The sequence below is a fragment of the Periplaneta americana genome, chromosome 1 (assembly GCF_040183065.1).
Source record: "Periplaneta americana isolate PAMFEO1 chromosome 1, P.americana_PAMFEO1_priV1, whole genome shotgun sequence".
NCBI classification, from domain to species: Eukaryota; Metazoa; Arthropoda; class Insecta; order Blattodea; family Blattidae; genus Periplaneta; species Periplaneta americana.
The window spans coordinates 177,195,671-177,213,867 of NC_091117.1; the positions used below are offsets into that span (position 1 = coordinate 177,195,671).

The 18,197-nt window shown below is 37.8% G+C and overlaps 1 protein-coding gene across 1 annotated transcript; it reads right to left on the bottom strand.

The window, feature by feature from the left end:
* Positions 1–57: 57 nt before the first annotated feature.
* LOC138704776 (uncharacterized) lies at positions 58–16,943 on the bottom strand. The gene is made up of 4 exons (XM_069833006.1): positions 16,819–16,943; positions 15,347–15,531; positions 6,814–6,941; positions 58–3,842 (listed from the first exon to the last, which is right to left on the bottom strand). The coding sequence occupies exons 2-4, from the start codon at positions 15,529–15,531 to the stop codon at positions 148–150; spliced, it is 4,008 nt and encodes a 1,335-aa protein (XP_069689107.1). The 5' UTR covers positions 16,819–16,943; the 3' UTR covers positions 58–147.
* Between the last annotated feature and the right edge of the window lie 1,254 nt (positions 16,944–18,197).

Genomic DNA, 18,197 nt, shown 5'->3' on the forward strand with positions numbered 1-18,197 from the left:
GCAGCACTTCATCTTTACATCACGTGTGATTCATAGTTCATTATTTATAATAAAGTATGTTCGAAAATGGAGGCATTTATTCACTATACATGTCATACATAGATTACATATTTACAAAAATTTGAATGCTGCACTGTACAGTCTTTTTCATGCATACTTGCTCTCCGCCGTTTCCATGGCCGTAATGATACGTTCAGTACTGCTATTGAGACCAGCGAGAGCTCTGCCTTCCTGCTTCCTGCCCGGGAAGGCTGTTCTGAATTTGTGCCTATAAATAGCCCTCAGGAGTAGAGCGAGCACGTAAGGGATGAAGAGAAAGGCGAAGTACGCAGGTATGAGATATAGTTTGCGTCCTATATAGTAGAAACCATAGGGTCGTTGCTTCTTCTTCTCTTCCTCTTTAGGCGGAGGCATCGTTGGGTGCGGGTGTGGAGGACCATAAGAGTCTTTGGGTGGTGGTGGTGGACCATGATCATAGGAATCTTTCGGTGGCGGTGGTGGTGGGGGTCCATAGGAATCTTTCGGTGGCGGTGGTGGTGGGGGACCATAGGAGTCTTTCGGTGGCGATGGTGGTGGAGGACCATGGGAATCTTTCGGTGGCGATGGTGGTGGAGGACCATAGGAATCTTTCGGTGGCGGTGGTGGTGGGGGACCATACGAGTCTTTCGGTGGCGGTGGTGGTGGGGGACCATAGGAGTCTTTCGGTGGCGATGGTGGTGGAGGACCATGGGAATCTTTCGGTGGCGATGGTGGTGGAGGACCATAGGAATCTTTCGGTGGCGGTGCATAGGAATCTTTCGGTGGCGGTGGTGGCAGGGCACCATAGAAGTCTTTCGGTGGCGATGGTGGTGGAGGACCATAGGAATCTTTCGGTGGCGGTGGTGGTGGGGGACCATAGGAATCTTTCGGTGGCGGTGGTGGCGGGGGACCATATGAGTCTTTCGGTGACGATGGTGGTGGAGGACCATGGGAATCTTTCGGTGGGGGTGGTGGTGGCGGACCATGATCATAGGAATCTTTCGGTGGCGATGGTGGACCATATGAGTCTTTCGGTGGCGGTGGTGGTGGGGGACCATGATCATAGGAATCTTTAGGTGGCAGTGACGGTTGTGGAGAACCATAAGAATCTTTCGGTGGCGGTGGGGGACCATATAAGTATTTCGGGGGTGGTGGTGGCGGCGGTGATGGTGGAAACCCATAGAAATCCTTGGACGGTGATTTGGGCCCGGAGGAGTCTTTAGACGGTGATGAGGGACCATAAGAGTCTTTCATTGATGATGGAGGTGATGGTGGTAGTTGCGGTGGAGGGGACCCATAGGAGTCTTTAGGCGGTAATGGAGGACCATAGGTGTATTTCGATGGTGATGATGGAGCTTGTGGGGGACCATAGGAGTTTTTCGGTGGTGGTGGTTTTGGTAGAGGGGGGCCATAGGAGTCTTTCGGTGGTGGTGCTGGTGGTAAAGGGGGACCGTAAGAGTCTTTCGGTGGTGGTGCGTCATAAAAGTCTTTCGGAGGAGGCGGTGTGGCTTGATGGGAATCCTTACGTGGAGGGGACGGAATCATGTGCATGTCTTTTGATGGAGGTGAAAAAGCTCCGTACATAATCTTTGGTGGTGATAGTGGAGAAGGATGTGGAATGTCGTATGAATTCTTGAGTGGGGGTTGGATTGGAGGTGGTTTCATTCCGTATGAGTCTATAGGTGGAGGTGGAGGTGGTGACATTCCATATGCCTCTTTAGCTGGTGAGGGAGGCAGCGTTGGTAAGAATACATAAGGAGCTTTCGTTGAAGGTAGGTACTGTGGGACTCCATACATGCCATTAGGTGGTTGTGATGGTTTGTCTTTCAAATACATTGAAGGGTAAGGTGGATGTTTTTCATAACCATTATCATCTGTATCATTATGAGGATTATTATTCCCCTCATCATGAATGTCATGATCATGGGGATAATGATCGTGTGACCCATGATGATGTGGATAATAATCTTGTGACTTATGATCGTGGGGATGATATTTCTGTGACTCATGATCGTGGGGATGATGTTCCTGTGGCTCATGATCGTGGGGATGATGTTCCTGTGGCTCATGATCGTGGGGATGATGTTCCTGTGACTCATGATCGTGGTGATGATGTTCCTGTGGCTCATGATCGTGGGGATGATGTTCCTGTGGCTCATGATCGTGGGGATGATGTTTCTGAGGCTCATGATCGTGGGGATGATGTTCCTGTGGCTCATGATCGTGGGGATGATACTCCTTTGACTCATGATCGTGGGGATTATAATCCTGTGACTCATGATGATGAGTATGGTGTTCCTGAGAGTCATGATCATGAAGGTGATGTTTCTGAGGGTGATCATGGGGGAGCTGTCCATATGGTTCATGTTTATGTGCATCGTACCCGGAAGCATTTAAGTCCTGAGGTTCGTCGTGTCCCTGTGAACCATAAGTATGGTGGTTGTGATAGTAATAATTAGAGTCGTGTTCATGATTTGAATTGTGATCGTTAGAATATGGATCGAACTCCAAATCTTTGTAATCATGCATATCATCGTTATCAGACGGGTTTCCTTTCAGAAAGTCGTGGTCTTGTGAGGCGTGGGAATAGTAAGAGTCCCTAAATTCTTTTGCCTTGTTCTTAGAAGGAGGTGTCGTATTAGAAGCTTCAGGTGACTGAAGATATTCCTGTCCACCTGCAGTCAATTTTGCATCATTGAGAGAGAAAGCTCTATAGGAATCAATGATAGTCTCCATCTTGGTGGATTCTTTTAGTCCAGGCAAATTGACTTCCTTCGCTCCTGAAGATTGTTTGATTTCCGGTAGTGAATAACCGCCGGAATTGTAAGTATTTTTCGCTGGTGTGTGTTGATATGGGTCCATGTGGTGATCCGTAAGTTTCTCTCGATGGTATGCATCCGGTGGCGGTTTGTAAACTTCTTTTGGTGTTGTGAGTTGGTCCATACTTACAGGTAATTTTTCTGAGACTGCAATTGAAAAACTGTCGACATTCGGCATGTTATAATTCTTATGGAATTGTGCTTTACTCGTGGTTGATTCTGTTGCCACAGTCATTGTTCGAAACGTATTTGAAACTGGATTTGTTGGTACTAAATAATTGTAAGAATTAGCTATTTTATTGGACTCTGTTACTGGCTGAAAATTACTTTGATATTTTGTTGGTACCAGCGGCGGAAATGTGTGTAAGTAAGAATATACTTCGGTGCTTTTCACTGGTGGAGGATGGTACGAGTCTGGCCCTTTATAAGGGTCATTGAGCGACTGGGAAGTAAATGGTCCCTTATAAGAGTCCCCGAATTTTAAAGGTTCTAGATCTAGTAACGTTTGATTATTAACTTCAAGTTTATCGTTACTGTCTGTGTCAAATTTATGTGCTTTCTCATTTGAATTTCCGTTTTGAAAGTTTGAAAATTTAAGAGTGTGGTCAGAAGGAAGTTTTACAGTGCCTGTTGACATCGGAGCATATGGGCCGTGATAAGAATTATATTTCGGGGGTTCTAAATCTTGTGATGGAGATTTTTCCTTTTCAGGATATGGAAATATTGAGGTCGAGTTAACCGCGGATGTTGAAGGAGGTTTCAGATAAGTCTCAATTGATGTATTAGTGGATGAAATAGAATCTAGTTTCTGATCATCTTCACTTGAATTTCTTGCTTCAGCTCTATCGTGTGACACATAAACTGGATAAACGTAGTAATGAAGAGGTGAGTGAACGCTGTAATTATGGACACTCAAACGAGATGGGAGGTCGCCTTTCCTTGAGTGGGCTTCTTGGATCGTCATCGTGTCTTCAGATTTCATCCTTTGATCGTTAGTATGAGTCCCTGAAAACAAATGCAACATTTTATAAATTGTACTTCCGAAAAGATCACATCTCAATATTCTAATGTTAGCTTTGTAAAGAAATGAATGGACACTGTGGAAATGAGTAAAAATTGTATAGGCTAAGTATATGGTTACTAAATTAAGAAAATACGACAGCGAACAAATCGACGTTTATTCATAAGGTACAACAATCATGGAGGAAACTAAAATTTAAGGGGAGAACATAGAAGTAACCCATTTTCATTAGTTCAATGGAAATTTTCATTTTAAATGAAACTAGTGGCTTGTGCAGCAAATGCTGCAAACTAAGTTCACTAGACGTTCAAATAAAAATTTTTCATATTAATTTTCAGTCAAAAATACCAGACATTTTGAAATTCATTTGTTTCCATATTAATGAAACGTACTCCCTCTGAATGGTTTTTTATGCCAAGCTTTTTTTCTTGAACATATCCATCCACCTTCAGTTTTTGAATTTCAAAGTGAAAACGCAAGTAAAAGTGTCAGGACGATCAGTGGATTTTTCATGTGGGAGTAAAGCAATAGCTATTTCAGGTCATTGTGGATTGTAGGTGAAAGTTAAAAAAAGTCAGGTTTTCTATGATTTCGAACAATGGACATAGTATCTTGGTATAGCTGTTGCATGGAGAGCTTGAAATGTAGAGGGTAAAATAATTTTATCCTGCTAAGAGATCTTGCTGAAATGATCGGGAGACTACAAAATTTTGTAGGCCTCTTATTTTATCAGTAAGTAATACCGTCTTTCCTTAGGAACTGTAATTTTTGCGCTCTCTCGGGCCAGTACTGAAGAGAATCACACATATAAGTATCTACACCACACCGCCATTAAGTATATGAAAAAGACCCAACCCCACTTGATTAATAACTATAAAAATATTTTATTTTTAATAACAATATTATTATCTTATGCAAGTTTTGTAGTTTTTTACATCATGGCATTAACTATAATAATATTTCATTTCTAATGGTAATAATGTCATCAAACCACAAGTTTTGTAGATTTTAATTTCTAATACACAGCTGTACTCAGAAAATTACACACCGCAGAATCAGACCTGTAAATTATTTTTAGTAAGTCTTGAAGTTTATAATAACCAATTGAATTTGAACTCTAAATATGTCAGCAATCCTGCAGGTCATGGCCTTCCTGTAATAGCCTATTGTTTATTGTAGTGTCTGTTTTGTTTTATTCTGAAATGCAATTAGTTCTCAAAACTGAAAAAAGATGGATTTTGGAAAATAGGAAAATTATGTACGAAAACTAACGCTTCACTACTATTTTTCTGAAAATTCTTGGATGCCAGGCTTCAAAATGACGTGTCATTCATTAAAATCCGTTCAGCCGTTTTCCCGTAATTTCCATTATCAATTCAAAATTTTTAAATGAAATATTATATGAATTAAATTCTAATTATTTATAGCATCTTTAAACACAAATGTTGAAGGGCGAAAGGTGTAAAGTTGACCAAACTGTTTGAGCGTTAGGTTTCGATGTCGGAGAGCTAGGTTCAAGTTCTGGAGTTAATTTTTTTGTGAACAAAGACAATGCTATGAACAGGTTTTCGCTGGATATTCCAGCTACCAGAATTCCATTATTCACCTTTAATCATCATGGTTTAACGTAGATTCTCATCCTCGTCCCACGATGAACCGTAAATAATGTCGAAAATGGTCATGTGATCTAGAGTTTCAGGTCGTTAATCCTTGAGCTATGCTCGAGATCAAGTAACCGCTGTTGAAAAACTAAGGTGCTCCAGCAGTTGCAGAGACAACACTAAGGCGGTAGATGATTTTCTATCATGTACGTTGCAATGTGTCTGCAACAGTTCGCTGCCGATGAGCCTCTCATTTTGTCTTGCACATACTTCCAAAATAAAAAATCTAAAGGGCTAAGATTAGGGGATCTAAGAGACCACATGATCGGTCCTCCTCTACCAATACAACCGCCGGGGAAAATCAGATCTGTGGTCTGGCGAAATTTTCTGTACCAAAATACTGTTTTTATACTTTTTTTTAGTTGGTTATTTAACGACGCTGTATCAACTACGGGGCTATTTAGCGTCGATGAGATTGGTGATAGCGAGATGGTATTTGGCGAGATGAGGCCGGGGATTCGCCATAGATTACCTGGCATTCACCTTACGGTTGGGGAAAACCTCGGAAAAAACCCAACCAGGTAATCAGCCCAAGCGGGGATCGAACCCGCGCCCGTGCGCAACTTCAGATCGGCAGGAAAGCGCCTTAACCGACTGAGGCACGCCGGTGGCCTATTATACTTTGAATGACAAAATGTTTTAAGGAAGGGAAAACCGCCATTATGATGGTCCAGTTCAAAAGGGAAACAACTCAAAATATAATTTTTTTTTTTTTTGCAATTCATTTTATCAATATCAAAATATAAAGTTTTGAGAAACCTGAATTTCAGAGCTGTGAAAAATTCTATTGACACACTCTTATTTAAAACATATATAAAACATCATTAATAGAATTTGGAGTAATGTCAACGATTCTTTGATTTTTCACACCGATATAAAGCTTTAAAATGGTTTCTCAAAACTTCAAATTTTGAGTTGTTTTCCTTTTGAACTGGGCCGTCGAATTTATAATATAAAACATAATTTATATAAAAATTATTTTTAACTGACGTAGTTAGTATTACTTAAGGTCTTGAAACTTAAAGAATTTGGCGGTATTTTAATCTATAGAGACATCTGTCTCTTAATCGATAATCCCCGTTGTACCATAACACATAACATAAGGTATAACATGATTGTAAAGTAACGCATCTTAACTTGATACATTACTTAAAGCATAATGTGAAACATATGCCTACAAAAAACCATAACACAAAACATAACGTAACATTAAGAAGTTTCTTTTCTGGACCTATTATTCGCAGAGAAAGAGGATTATGATTAAGCCTAAATACATATACTACGAAATATTCACCTTCTTTCGTCCCGATTCTGCCAGGAGGAAAACCTGTGCGAATATCAAACTTCGTGTTTTTACTCGATTCTTCGTGCCTCTGGACTCCGAACACCACACTGATATTGGCTTCGTATGGTTCTTCCATACTGCAAATAAAGCGAACATAGGAAATGGGTTTGGCTATGATCTTAGATTTGTACCTCGCTTGAGCATAGATTTTCATTTCTTGTAAATATTTTGTCTCGATGAAGACCCGGCATAGTACAGAGCCAACGTACATGTAGTGTGTAAGATTAAAATGTTTTGAAACGAAACAAGAAATATTAGTACTCTATGAAGGGCGAAGTACTGAAGAAGTGAAAAATAAAAAAGTGTAAAATTAGAAAAGAAGAACGAAAGCCTTTGACAGACTTAATAATTGCTGTAAGTTATAGGAATGCCAGACGATAAGTTTGGTAAAGACGTGTCGACAATGGAAGTCTGTATGAAATAAGCGTTAGACTATTGATTTAATTTATTTAAATTTAAATATACAGAATAAAGAATATAATTACAAAACAAACAAGAGAAATAGAAATAAAATAATACAAGCAATATAAAAAGAAGATACAGTAGTATTAACAAAATTTGAGACCGAATGAGCAGCGCTCGTGCTCGGTCGCAGTTCAGATATAATATTAAAATAAAAAGAATAATAATAATAATAATAATAATAATAATAATATAAATAATAATAATAATAAAAATAAATAAGTAAAATAAAATAGGAACTAAAATATAATTACAGCGGCAATGGAATTATATAATATAATATTAACACTAGAGAAGAATAATATCGTACGTGAAAAGTAGGACTAATATATATTTCAAAATTATAGAATACAAATATAATATAGGTTGATTAATTCATACACATAGGCTATAAATTTATTTAATCAAATTGAAGATATTAACACGTTTCTAATTTTCTTGTTATATGTTAGTGGGTTACATGTTAGAAGTTCTGGGTGTAATTTAGTTAAAGCATTGTACAACCGAGGACCAAAATTAATGCTATGCTTTAGACCAGCAGATGTGAGACATTTAGGTTCTACTAATGTTGAATTAATATTTCGTCTTGTGTCATAATTGTGTGTCTATAATACATACTTTAAAATGTATTCCTAGAATTTTTCTTGAGAAACTAAGGGAAAATATTACCCTATAAACCTCAAATAAAATTATCGATCTTGAGAATGAAACATACTTGTCCCGTGCGCACTGATTTATCACACCTCATTGTGTAGATCTATATATAAAAATGGTAATATTTCGCTGACTACCTACATAAAATAAAAGATCTTTGAATGCAATGGTTACTGTGTGTCATTCCTCACATACTGCTGATTTTAAAGTACAAGACATTCAATTAATAGAGGAAGAGGTACGAATATTGAATACCATCTTGTTATTTTCGTTTTCGAACACATACATTTTGAATACTGAATGTAAAATATCGTCCTGTTTATTGCTGAATGTACCTGTGAATGGTACACCGGACTTAGAATTCGTAAGATGTTATAAACTGTTTGAAAAAAATTTTCTAAAAATCTATATTTCCTTAATAAAAATGAAGGTACAAATATGGAATACTATTAACAAGTTATAAGATTAACAAAATTGTCAAAATGGCCTCTAATAAGGAAAGCATAGAACAAGGATTCAGCATCTTCATTAGAAGGTGTTTTCCCAACCGTAATACCGAATTCAGATGAATCGTCTCTCACGTTTTTCCTCGAACTTGTTTCATGGCTTCTTGCATTGTCTTTTCATTCCACTGTTTTCCAAGTTTGTTGGAAGGTGAGATTTTCTCTCTTCCTACAGGTGCCAACATTAGTAACGAAAGAAAGAAGCAAGGGTATAAAGATGGAATACCAACAATACTAGTATTTCATATTTTGTGACATATTGCTGTTGTAAGTAATAATCTCAAAACATCATAATTTAAAAACGAAATCAATTAAACGTTCATTGCTATAAACATAGATTATTTCTCTTTAAGAATATATATACTGGTCCACACCTGTGGAGTAACGGTTAACGCGTCTGGCCGCGAAACCAGGTGGCCCGGGTTCGATTTCCGGTCGGGGGAAGTTACCTGGTTGAGGTTTTTCCGGGGTTTTCCCTCAATCAAATATGAGCAAATGCTGGGTAACTATCGGTGCTGGACCCCGGACTCATTTCATCGGCATTATCACCTTCATCTCATTCAGACGCTAAATAACATAGGATGTTGATAAATGATCGTAAAATAACCTACTAAAATAAATATATATATATATATATATATATATATATATATATACACTTACTTACAAATGGCTTTTAAGGAACCCGAAGGTTCATTGCCGCCCTCACATAAGCCCGCCAGCGGTCCCTATCCTGTGCAAGATTAATCCAGTTTCTATCATCATACCCCACCTCCCTCAAATCCATTGTAATATTATCCTCCCATCTACGTCTCGGCCTCCCTAAAGGTCTTTTTCCCTCCGGTCTCCCAACTAACACTCTATATGCATTTCTGGATTCGCCCATACGTGCTACATGCCCTGCCCATCTCAAACGTCTGGATTTAATGTTCCTAATTATGTCAGGTGAAGAATACAATGCGTGCAGTTCTGTGTTGTGTAACTTTCTCCATTCTCCTGTAACTTCATCCCGCTTAGCCCCAAATATTTTCCTTAGCACCTTATTCTCAAACACCCTGAACCTATGTTCCTCTCTCAGAGTGAGAGTCCAAGTTTCACAACCATACAGAAGAACCGGTAATATAACTGTTTTATAAATTCTAACTTTCAGATTTTTGGACAGCAGACTGGATGATAAGAGCTTCTCAACCGAATAATAACACGCATTTCCCATATTTATTCTGCGTTTAATTTCCTCCCGAGTGTCATTTATATTTGTTACTGTTGCTCCAAGATATTTGAATTTTTCCACCTCTTCGAAGGATAAATCTCCAATTTTTATATTTCCATTTCGTACAATATTCTGGTCACGAGACATAATCATATACTTTGTCTTTTCGGGATTTACTTCCAAACTGATCGCTCTACTTGCTTCAAGTAAAATTTCCGTGTTTTCCCTAATCGTTTGTGTATTTTCTCCTAACATATTCACGTCATCCACATAGACAAGAAGCTGATGTAACCCGTTCAATTCCAAACCCTGCCTGTTATCCTGAACTTTCCTAATGGCATATTCTAAAGCGAAGTTAAAAAGTAAAGGTGATAGTGCATCTCTCTGCTTTAGCCCGCAGTGAATTGGAAAAGCATCAGATAGAAACTGACCTATACGGACTCTGCTCTATGTTTCACTGAGACACATTTTAATTAATCGAACTAGTTTCTTGGGAATACCAAATTCAATAAGAATATCATATAATACTTCCCTCTTAACCGAGTCATAAGCCTTTTTGAAATCTATGAATAACTGATGTACTGTACCCTTATACTCCCATTTTTTCTCCATTATCCGTCGAATACAAAAAATCTGATCAATAGTCGATCTATTACGCCGAAAACCGCACTGATGATCCCCAATAATTTCATCTACGTACGGAGTTAATCTTCTCAAAAGAATATTGGACAAAATTTTGTACGACGTCAACAAAAGTGATATTCCTCGAAAGTTACCACAGTTGGTTTTGTCCCCCTTTTTAAAAATAGGTACAATTATGGACTCCTTCCATTGTTGTGGTACAATTTCCTTTTCCCAAATAGCAAGTACAAGTTTATAAATTTCGCTATATAATGCACTCCCACCCTCTTGTATTAATTCTGCCGGAATTTGATCGATACCTGGAGACTTGTACTTTTTCAGATTTTCTATCGCAATTTCGACTTCTGAAAGCGTGGGTTCGGGTATAAATGGCTCAGCAGTTTGTATTTCAATTTCGTCCCGATCATTTCTATTTGGCCTATGTACATTTAGTAGTTGCGCAAAATAGTTTTTCCATCTGTTTAGGATTGATGGAGAGTCTGCAAGCAAGTCACCATTCTCATCCTTGATCACGTTTACCCTTGGCTGATATCCGTTCTTAAATTCCTTTATACCCTTATATAAATCTCGAATGTTTTTATTCTTACTATTTGTTTCTACCTCATTCAGTTTTTCCTTCAAGTAACCTCTCTTTTTATTCCTAAGTGTACGACTTGCTTCCCGTCTTTCATTGAAATAATTATCTCTCTTCTCCTCAACTGGATCCTGTAAGAATTTCAATTTTGCCTGTTTCCTTCTTTCTACTACCATGCAACAATCTTCATCAAACCACGGTTTCTTTTTCTTAGTTTCATAATAACCTATGCTCTGCTCAGCTGCAATTTTGATACTATCTCTGATATTTTCCCACACGCTATTAACATCTAATTCTTTCTCAACTTCGTCGGAACTTTCTAAAGTGGCAAACCTATTCGAAATTTCGACCTGATAATTTTGCTTAGCTTCCTCGTCCTTTAATTTCAAAATATTGAATTTAGTAATATTAACTTGTTGCTCTACTCGCTTGGCTACTGATAATCTTTCTCTTAATTCTCCAATCACCAAATAATGGTCAGAATTACAGTCTGCACCCTTGAAAGTTCGAATATCTACTATACTAGTATGTCTCCGTTTATCTATCAAGATGTGATCTATTTGGTTGTGTGTCAATCCATCTGGAGAAGTCCAAGTATATTTATGTATATCCTTATGGGGGAATGTTGTACTTTTGACAATTAAATTTTTCGATGTGGCAAAGTTGACTAATCTAACTCCATTGTCACTACTAATTGCGTGTAGGCTCTCTTTTCCAATAGTTGGTCTAAAAATATCCTCCCGTCCTACTTTAGCATTGAAATCCCCCAATAAAATTTTCATGTGATATCTAGGGAACTGATCAAAAGTATGTTCCAATTCCTCATAGAAGCTATTCTTTATATGGTCGTCTTTCTCTTCTGTAGGGGCGTGAGCATTTATAACTATGATGTCGCACCATCTACCCTTAAGTACTAAATATGATAACCTGTCACTGATAAATTCGAAATTTTTACTGCTGATTTTATTCTTTTATGAACAAAGAATCCTGTTCCTAATTGGTGATTATTGTTTCCTTCCCCATAATACAACAAGTAATCTCTTATTTGTGATATGCCATTCCCATCTAACCTAACCTCTTGTACTCCTACGAAGTCTATTCTATATCTAGCTAGTTCTTTTGCTACTAATGTTACCCCTCCTGTTCTATAAAGACTAGTTACGTTCCAAGTGCCAAATCTCAAATCCTTATTCCTTTGCTGTGGTCGTGCCAGAGAATCAGTCCTATTCCGAGGCTTATTATAGGGATACGTAACAAGCTGTTTTTCACGGTGATGGGTTGTTAGCCCTTCGCCCAACCCCCAAGCTGGAGGACCACCCCTTATCGGCTGTCCACGACTGCTTATTCAATATATTCGCAGCTACCCTCCATATCTGGAGGCCGTCTCCTCTATCCGCAACCTGAGGACGCGCCATGCCGTGGTGATAGGGACCCACAATACATGGTATATATATATATATATATATATATATATATATATATATATATAGGGTAATTCCGGGTTAGATGGCCATAGTTTTTTAAATCACTTAGAACAGGGTAATCGATTGGAAAAGAAATACGAAACAAATCAAATACGTTCCTTCTAGGTTATATTTCTCCACTACAGTGCCTCAGGGCGCATAGAATTCACTGATGTAATAAAAAAATACATTTGAAATATAATAGGCCACTGGCCATCTCACCCAACATATATGGGTGAGACGGCCATAGGATATAGGGATAGATGGCCACCATTATTTTTAAGTAAATTCATAAATTTTTTTGTAAAACAATTAGGTTATATGCACTGGACACATAAATATAGTGTCTAAGTGCATAATTATGATTGTTTGAAATTTTTCAACAACTTTATTTTTTGTTTTTTTCCTCTTTTAGTGAATTTTCCTTAAAACAACACAGAAATAAATTGAAACGCTTATGAACACATTATAATAATAATCCGAGGCACGACAGCCCATGAAGGACCATGATCGACCAACCGGCTGCTGGCCTCACGTCCACATGTCGAAGCAGAGGTGGACGATCATCCAACCAAATGGCGGTATCGTGCGATTAGCCCGATGACCCCTCAGCCGTTACAGCAGGCTTTCTTAACCGGATTTCGCTACCTATCGTAGTTACCCAAGTGCATCACGATGCTGGGTGGGCACCGGTCCCATACACTGGCTCAAATTTCATGAGATAATTTCTTCACCCATGAGGACTCGAACCAGCGCGAATTCCGTAACGCGAGTCCTAGGCAGGACGTCTTAGGCCACGACGCGGGACCTTACGAACATGTTAATGAAACAAAATCCTGAAAGGTCAAAGTAACAGTATCTTTTCCAGTTGGGATAGGAAGTGTTGTCTCACAAGCAAACATTCTGAAGGGAGCTGATAAAACAGTTATTTTTTTTCTTCCGCCATATTAATAATGTCAAAAGAAGTGCTTATACAAATTTTGGCCACTTGACCGTAATTACCAGGCCATCCAGAAAGTGATTTTCCCTCGGGCCGTTTACAAAAAAAACACAATTACATGGAAATATTTATTGAAACAGATACAGCAATTGTTGCGCTAATTGTCAACGTATCTCCCACTGGAATTGAGACATTTGTCATACCATGGGATCAATTTTTGTACCATTGTGTCGTAGAAGTCAGCTTCCTGGGATCGAAGCCAGCGTTGAACAGCCGCCTGCACCTCTCTACCGATCCTATGATATGACAGATGTCTCATTCCGTTGTGGAATATGTTGAAAAAAATAGCTCAACAATTGCCGTGTCTGCGCCAATAAATTTTTTGAATTAAATTGTTTTCTTTCTGTTAACGACCCCTGGCGAACTTTTTTTACGGCCCTCGTAATTGCGGTCAAGTGGCCAAAATTTGTGTAAGCACTTTTTTTGACGTTATTAACATGGTGAAAAAATTTTACTTTTTTATCTGCTCCCATCAGAATGCTTGCTTGTCAGCCAGTCAGAGAATATTGACAAGTTCTTCAGCAAAAATGTAAGCGAGACTATAGACATCGGTCCCTGTAAGGGAAAATCCATGTTCCTGCATATTTAATATGGCGAATAAACCTACATCCATTCTCATTGCCTATGTGTCACTTGGTCCCATTGCACCCTTTGTAGAATTGTCTGTTTTAACTCTACTTTCCAGGGCTTTTATTGGAATATGAAATGTAATGAAGGCTTGACGTACAGAAATGCCATATTTAATGACTTCAAAAGCACGGTGTAAGTCATCTTCATTCCAAAGACGCGGTTGCTGCCGGGCTTTGCTTTATATTTTATCGGAATCTAGAAATAACGATACTTTTAACATAATATTCCTCAATTGTAGGCCATCTATCCCGGAAAAATCCTGGCCATCTCTCCTTTTTTACGGGAGAGATGGCCATACCGCGTAATAAAAACTGGCAACAGTAAAGAGACGAAATACAGTTAAGATAGAATGTTTAAAGATGCCTTACCTCTTTAATAATGTTTCCAGCAAATTTCCTCACAAAATGCAGTATTTCTCTATTGTTATTTCAGAAGGTGAAAAATTATTGCTTGCTCACAAACTCACGAACGGGTACAAAACGCGGAAATAATAACCTTCCGTTTTCGCAGGTTCAACAATCACTTCGTAATTAACATCTACGGGCAAACCGATTTTCATTCGAAACAGATGATTAGAATAAAAATAAGAGCGGTTGGTCGTCTCACCCGCATGGCTATCTCCCCCGGAATTACCCTACTGTAATTCATATTTATAATATTGAGGAATAACAAGAAAAGAACTTACCGCCAAAATGTTCACTTTCTTCTAAAACGCAATAATATTATCTAGTTAACGTAGCTCAATCTGGTCGAGCTATCTATTGAATAAAACTTGAGGACTTTGCCCATCTTTAATTATCACAGAAATAAATCTGTATTTATCAAATATTTTTACAATCATACTTCCAATTAATATTTTTTTTAGGGGCTGAATGTTAACTACACGAATTCGTTTTCGTTATCCACTCACTCACAGCGGCGAACAACTATGTCTGCAGGAATTGGGATTACCGCTATTTTGCTCTCGCTGTAGCGGAAATAGATAACATTGAAACAGAGCGTGGAATAATACCTCTGCCTTTAGTTGAATACCAATTATACTTCTCTCCTATGTTCCAAATTTAAATTCCTATGTATTTTCCAACATTTTTACTGTGGTACTTTAAGTATATTGATGTTAGAGCTTCTTAATACTGTCTTTGGCATTTATGCAATCTTTCCTCCCACAAATTAGCGCTTGACACAGAGGCAGAGAAATAATGAAAGATCAATACATTGAATACTACATGAAAAGCAGATGATTTCGCTGTATTCGACCACAAGAAGAAACGATGTATTGAAATAAATTAATTATACAAAAGTTTACGAAACATATAATACTCTTATTTAAATGACTTAGCTTACCTGGGGTAAATATTCACTGTCGAAAAGGCGCTACTATTCGATTTTCCACTCAAGCTTCCGGTGCGAGACACTTTTGCATAGTTGGGAGCGAGCAGTGACGAAACATTGCGCAGTTTCACGTCGGTCGACTGCGCATCTTGCAACCGCATGAGAAGAAGATGGATAAAAAGTGCTGCGAGAAGCATCTGAAATGTAACGATAAATAATTACACTAAACCAAACTATGAGAATGCAATGAAGGGTGGAGAAAAATTGAAGGGTTCAGAGCCATAGTGGGCCAAGCGCCATTTATTAAAAACGGAGAAAGCAATGGTTAAAGTTAAGTGAATACCATAGTTTAATGAAGACTGACATATAATTTAGTTTGAATGTGTATACTTTATATTACTTGCTATATGTTTCCATTGAATTATGATGATAACTTCATTTTAACTCTTGTTTTCTACGGTTTTAGTAAATGGTGCTTGGCCCACTATGGTCCTGAACCTTCAATTCTACTGTAGTAATTGTCAGAAATTTATCCTCACAAGTTTTAGTATCTAGTATCGAGGCTCTAAATTAGGTAACGAAACTGAATATCGAGAAAAATTGTTACATCCAACCATATATTTTATATATATATATATATATATCGTCCAATTCCAAAACTGTCTAAATCCATTTAAAAAAAATTGAGATAATGGCAGTTTCGTCATCTACCTAAATGTCTATAGCAATTTTCTAATGAATTGTGTGCCTAAATTCCCTCTTTCCTTCCATAAATAAGCTTCAAATATGACGAACACTGCAAACAATTAGGAAAAAAGTTATCAGTTTTTGGCGTTTCCTGAAAATTGTTAAGAATGGAGGTAGACAGTTTTGGAATTGGAGGCTTTTATATATATATATATATATATATATATATATATATATATATATATATATATATCTTACATTGAATTTACACAAGTAAGGCCAAATTCAACAGTGTTCATAAATGAGATATTAAGCATACAAAGAGATAATTTATTACAGTTGTATGAACACTTTTTGTAAAATTAAATTAAAATTAATATAATCAGTTAAAAACCAGACATGTTTCGGAGGAATGCTCCTCCATCTTCAGTGGCAATACCACGACGCTGGTACAGATGTTCGACCGCGTATCGTGGCTTAAAGGAGACTCCGAAACATGTCTGGTTTTTAACTGATTATATTAATTTTAACTTAATTTTACATAAAGTGTTCATACAACTATAATAAATTATCTCTTTGAATGCTTAATATATCTTACATAATTATAGGAATGTGTCTATGTGTGATTCTCACTGACAAAATACAAAAATACACTCTTCATTGAAGCATCGATTCCGAACACACAATAAAAAATAACCTAGGAAAAGAACAATAATTGATAATTTCTAGAAATATGTCTATAGACACTCGAAATTCACTCCTTAATATAAATTAAGACAAAAAATCAGTATCAGTACCTGCAATTCAATCAATGAGTTCTGGTTCTTCTACGCTTTCAAATAAACCAATCAGGTATGTTTATCATCTAAGAGGTACCTAATTAGTACTGGCAGAATAATTGCAACAGTGTAAACACATTTAAAGTTTCACGGTGACAGGAAGTAGTTTGTTCTTACCTGAGGCAACATGGTGACTAACTGGGAAGCGCTCTTCCAGTCTGGTTGTAACACGAAACGAGAGTTATTGTGTTGATATAGCGGGCTGTTGCTTTGCTGTCAATAGGCGGACGTGACTGGGTTAGTCAGAAAGAAACGGTTTGCGACAGCACTTCAGTCGCTTGTTTAAAACTAAATTTGTTTTTACACCGTATTTCACTAGTTGTCGTAAAAAGAAAACAATTTCATATAAGACTTGCATAATTACTGCTATGTGAACCCATTTCGACCATTATTACTCCTATCCATTACGCAGAACCTATAATATAGCTTACAGTCTATTTGAACAGGACTCATATTTCAGAAAGAGATGAAATTAGCTTAATTTCTTTGTGTTCAGTAAATATATATTTGAGAAATGAACGAGTCTTAACCAAAGCGTTAATTATAATGTAGAGAGCTTGCATAGCTGCGCACAAGGCTACTATCAACATCGAAAGACGGACGGGTCACGTGACTTTGGGACGAACGCAGCCGATTTCTGTTGACTGACATACGCACGTAAAGATTTTTCATAAGAAATACTGTGATTTTTTCGACCTAGCACAATAAGAGGAAATATTACGTTGTTCCTATTATACAATGAAGTTTCACTGATTGTCTAAACTCTCGCTATTTGTATATATTATATATATTATTTATATTTATTTATATATATTATTTTAATGTACCGAAGTACATATGATATGCGTAAATCACTTCGTGATTTAAGACGGCGCTTATTCCGTCGGATCCCGGCCAACTAGTCACTCATAACGAGTGCACCTCAGCACATGTGTGGACTTCAGTCCTACGTTCATAGACATCTATGACGTAGTGCAGAGGGCGGCCACTAGAGGGTACCCAAGAGTTGGAACTTAAATTGAGACGATTCTGTCCGACGCCGGGGTGGGTATCCGGTGTGGCTTAGTGTATAAGGCATCAGCACGTAGAGCTGAAAACCCGGGTTCAAATCCCGGCGCCGGAGAGAATTTTTCTCCGTTCCATTATTCTTTCATCGTATTCATCTCCCTATTTGCCCGAGAAAATATTATTATTTATTCAACTTAATGCCCAGACACTTGGAATTGCTACAAGACCATCGATCTGCTTACTTCCCGATTTAATTCACATTCAGACTTATATTGAAAGCTTTTCATGTCGCTGCACTATTAAATGGTAACAGTTCGTCGCACTGTTAG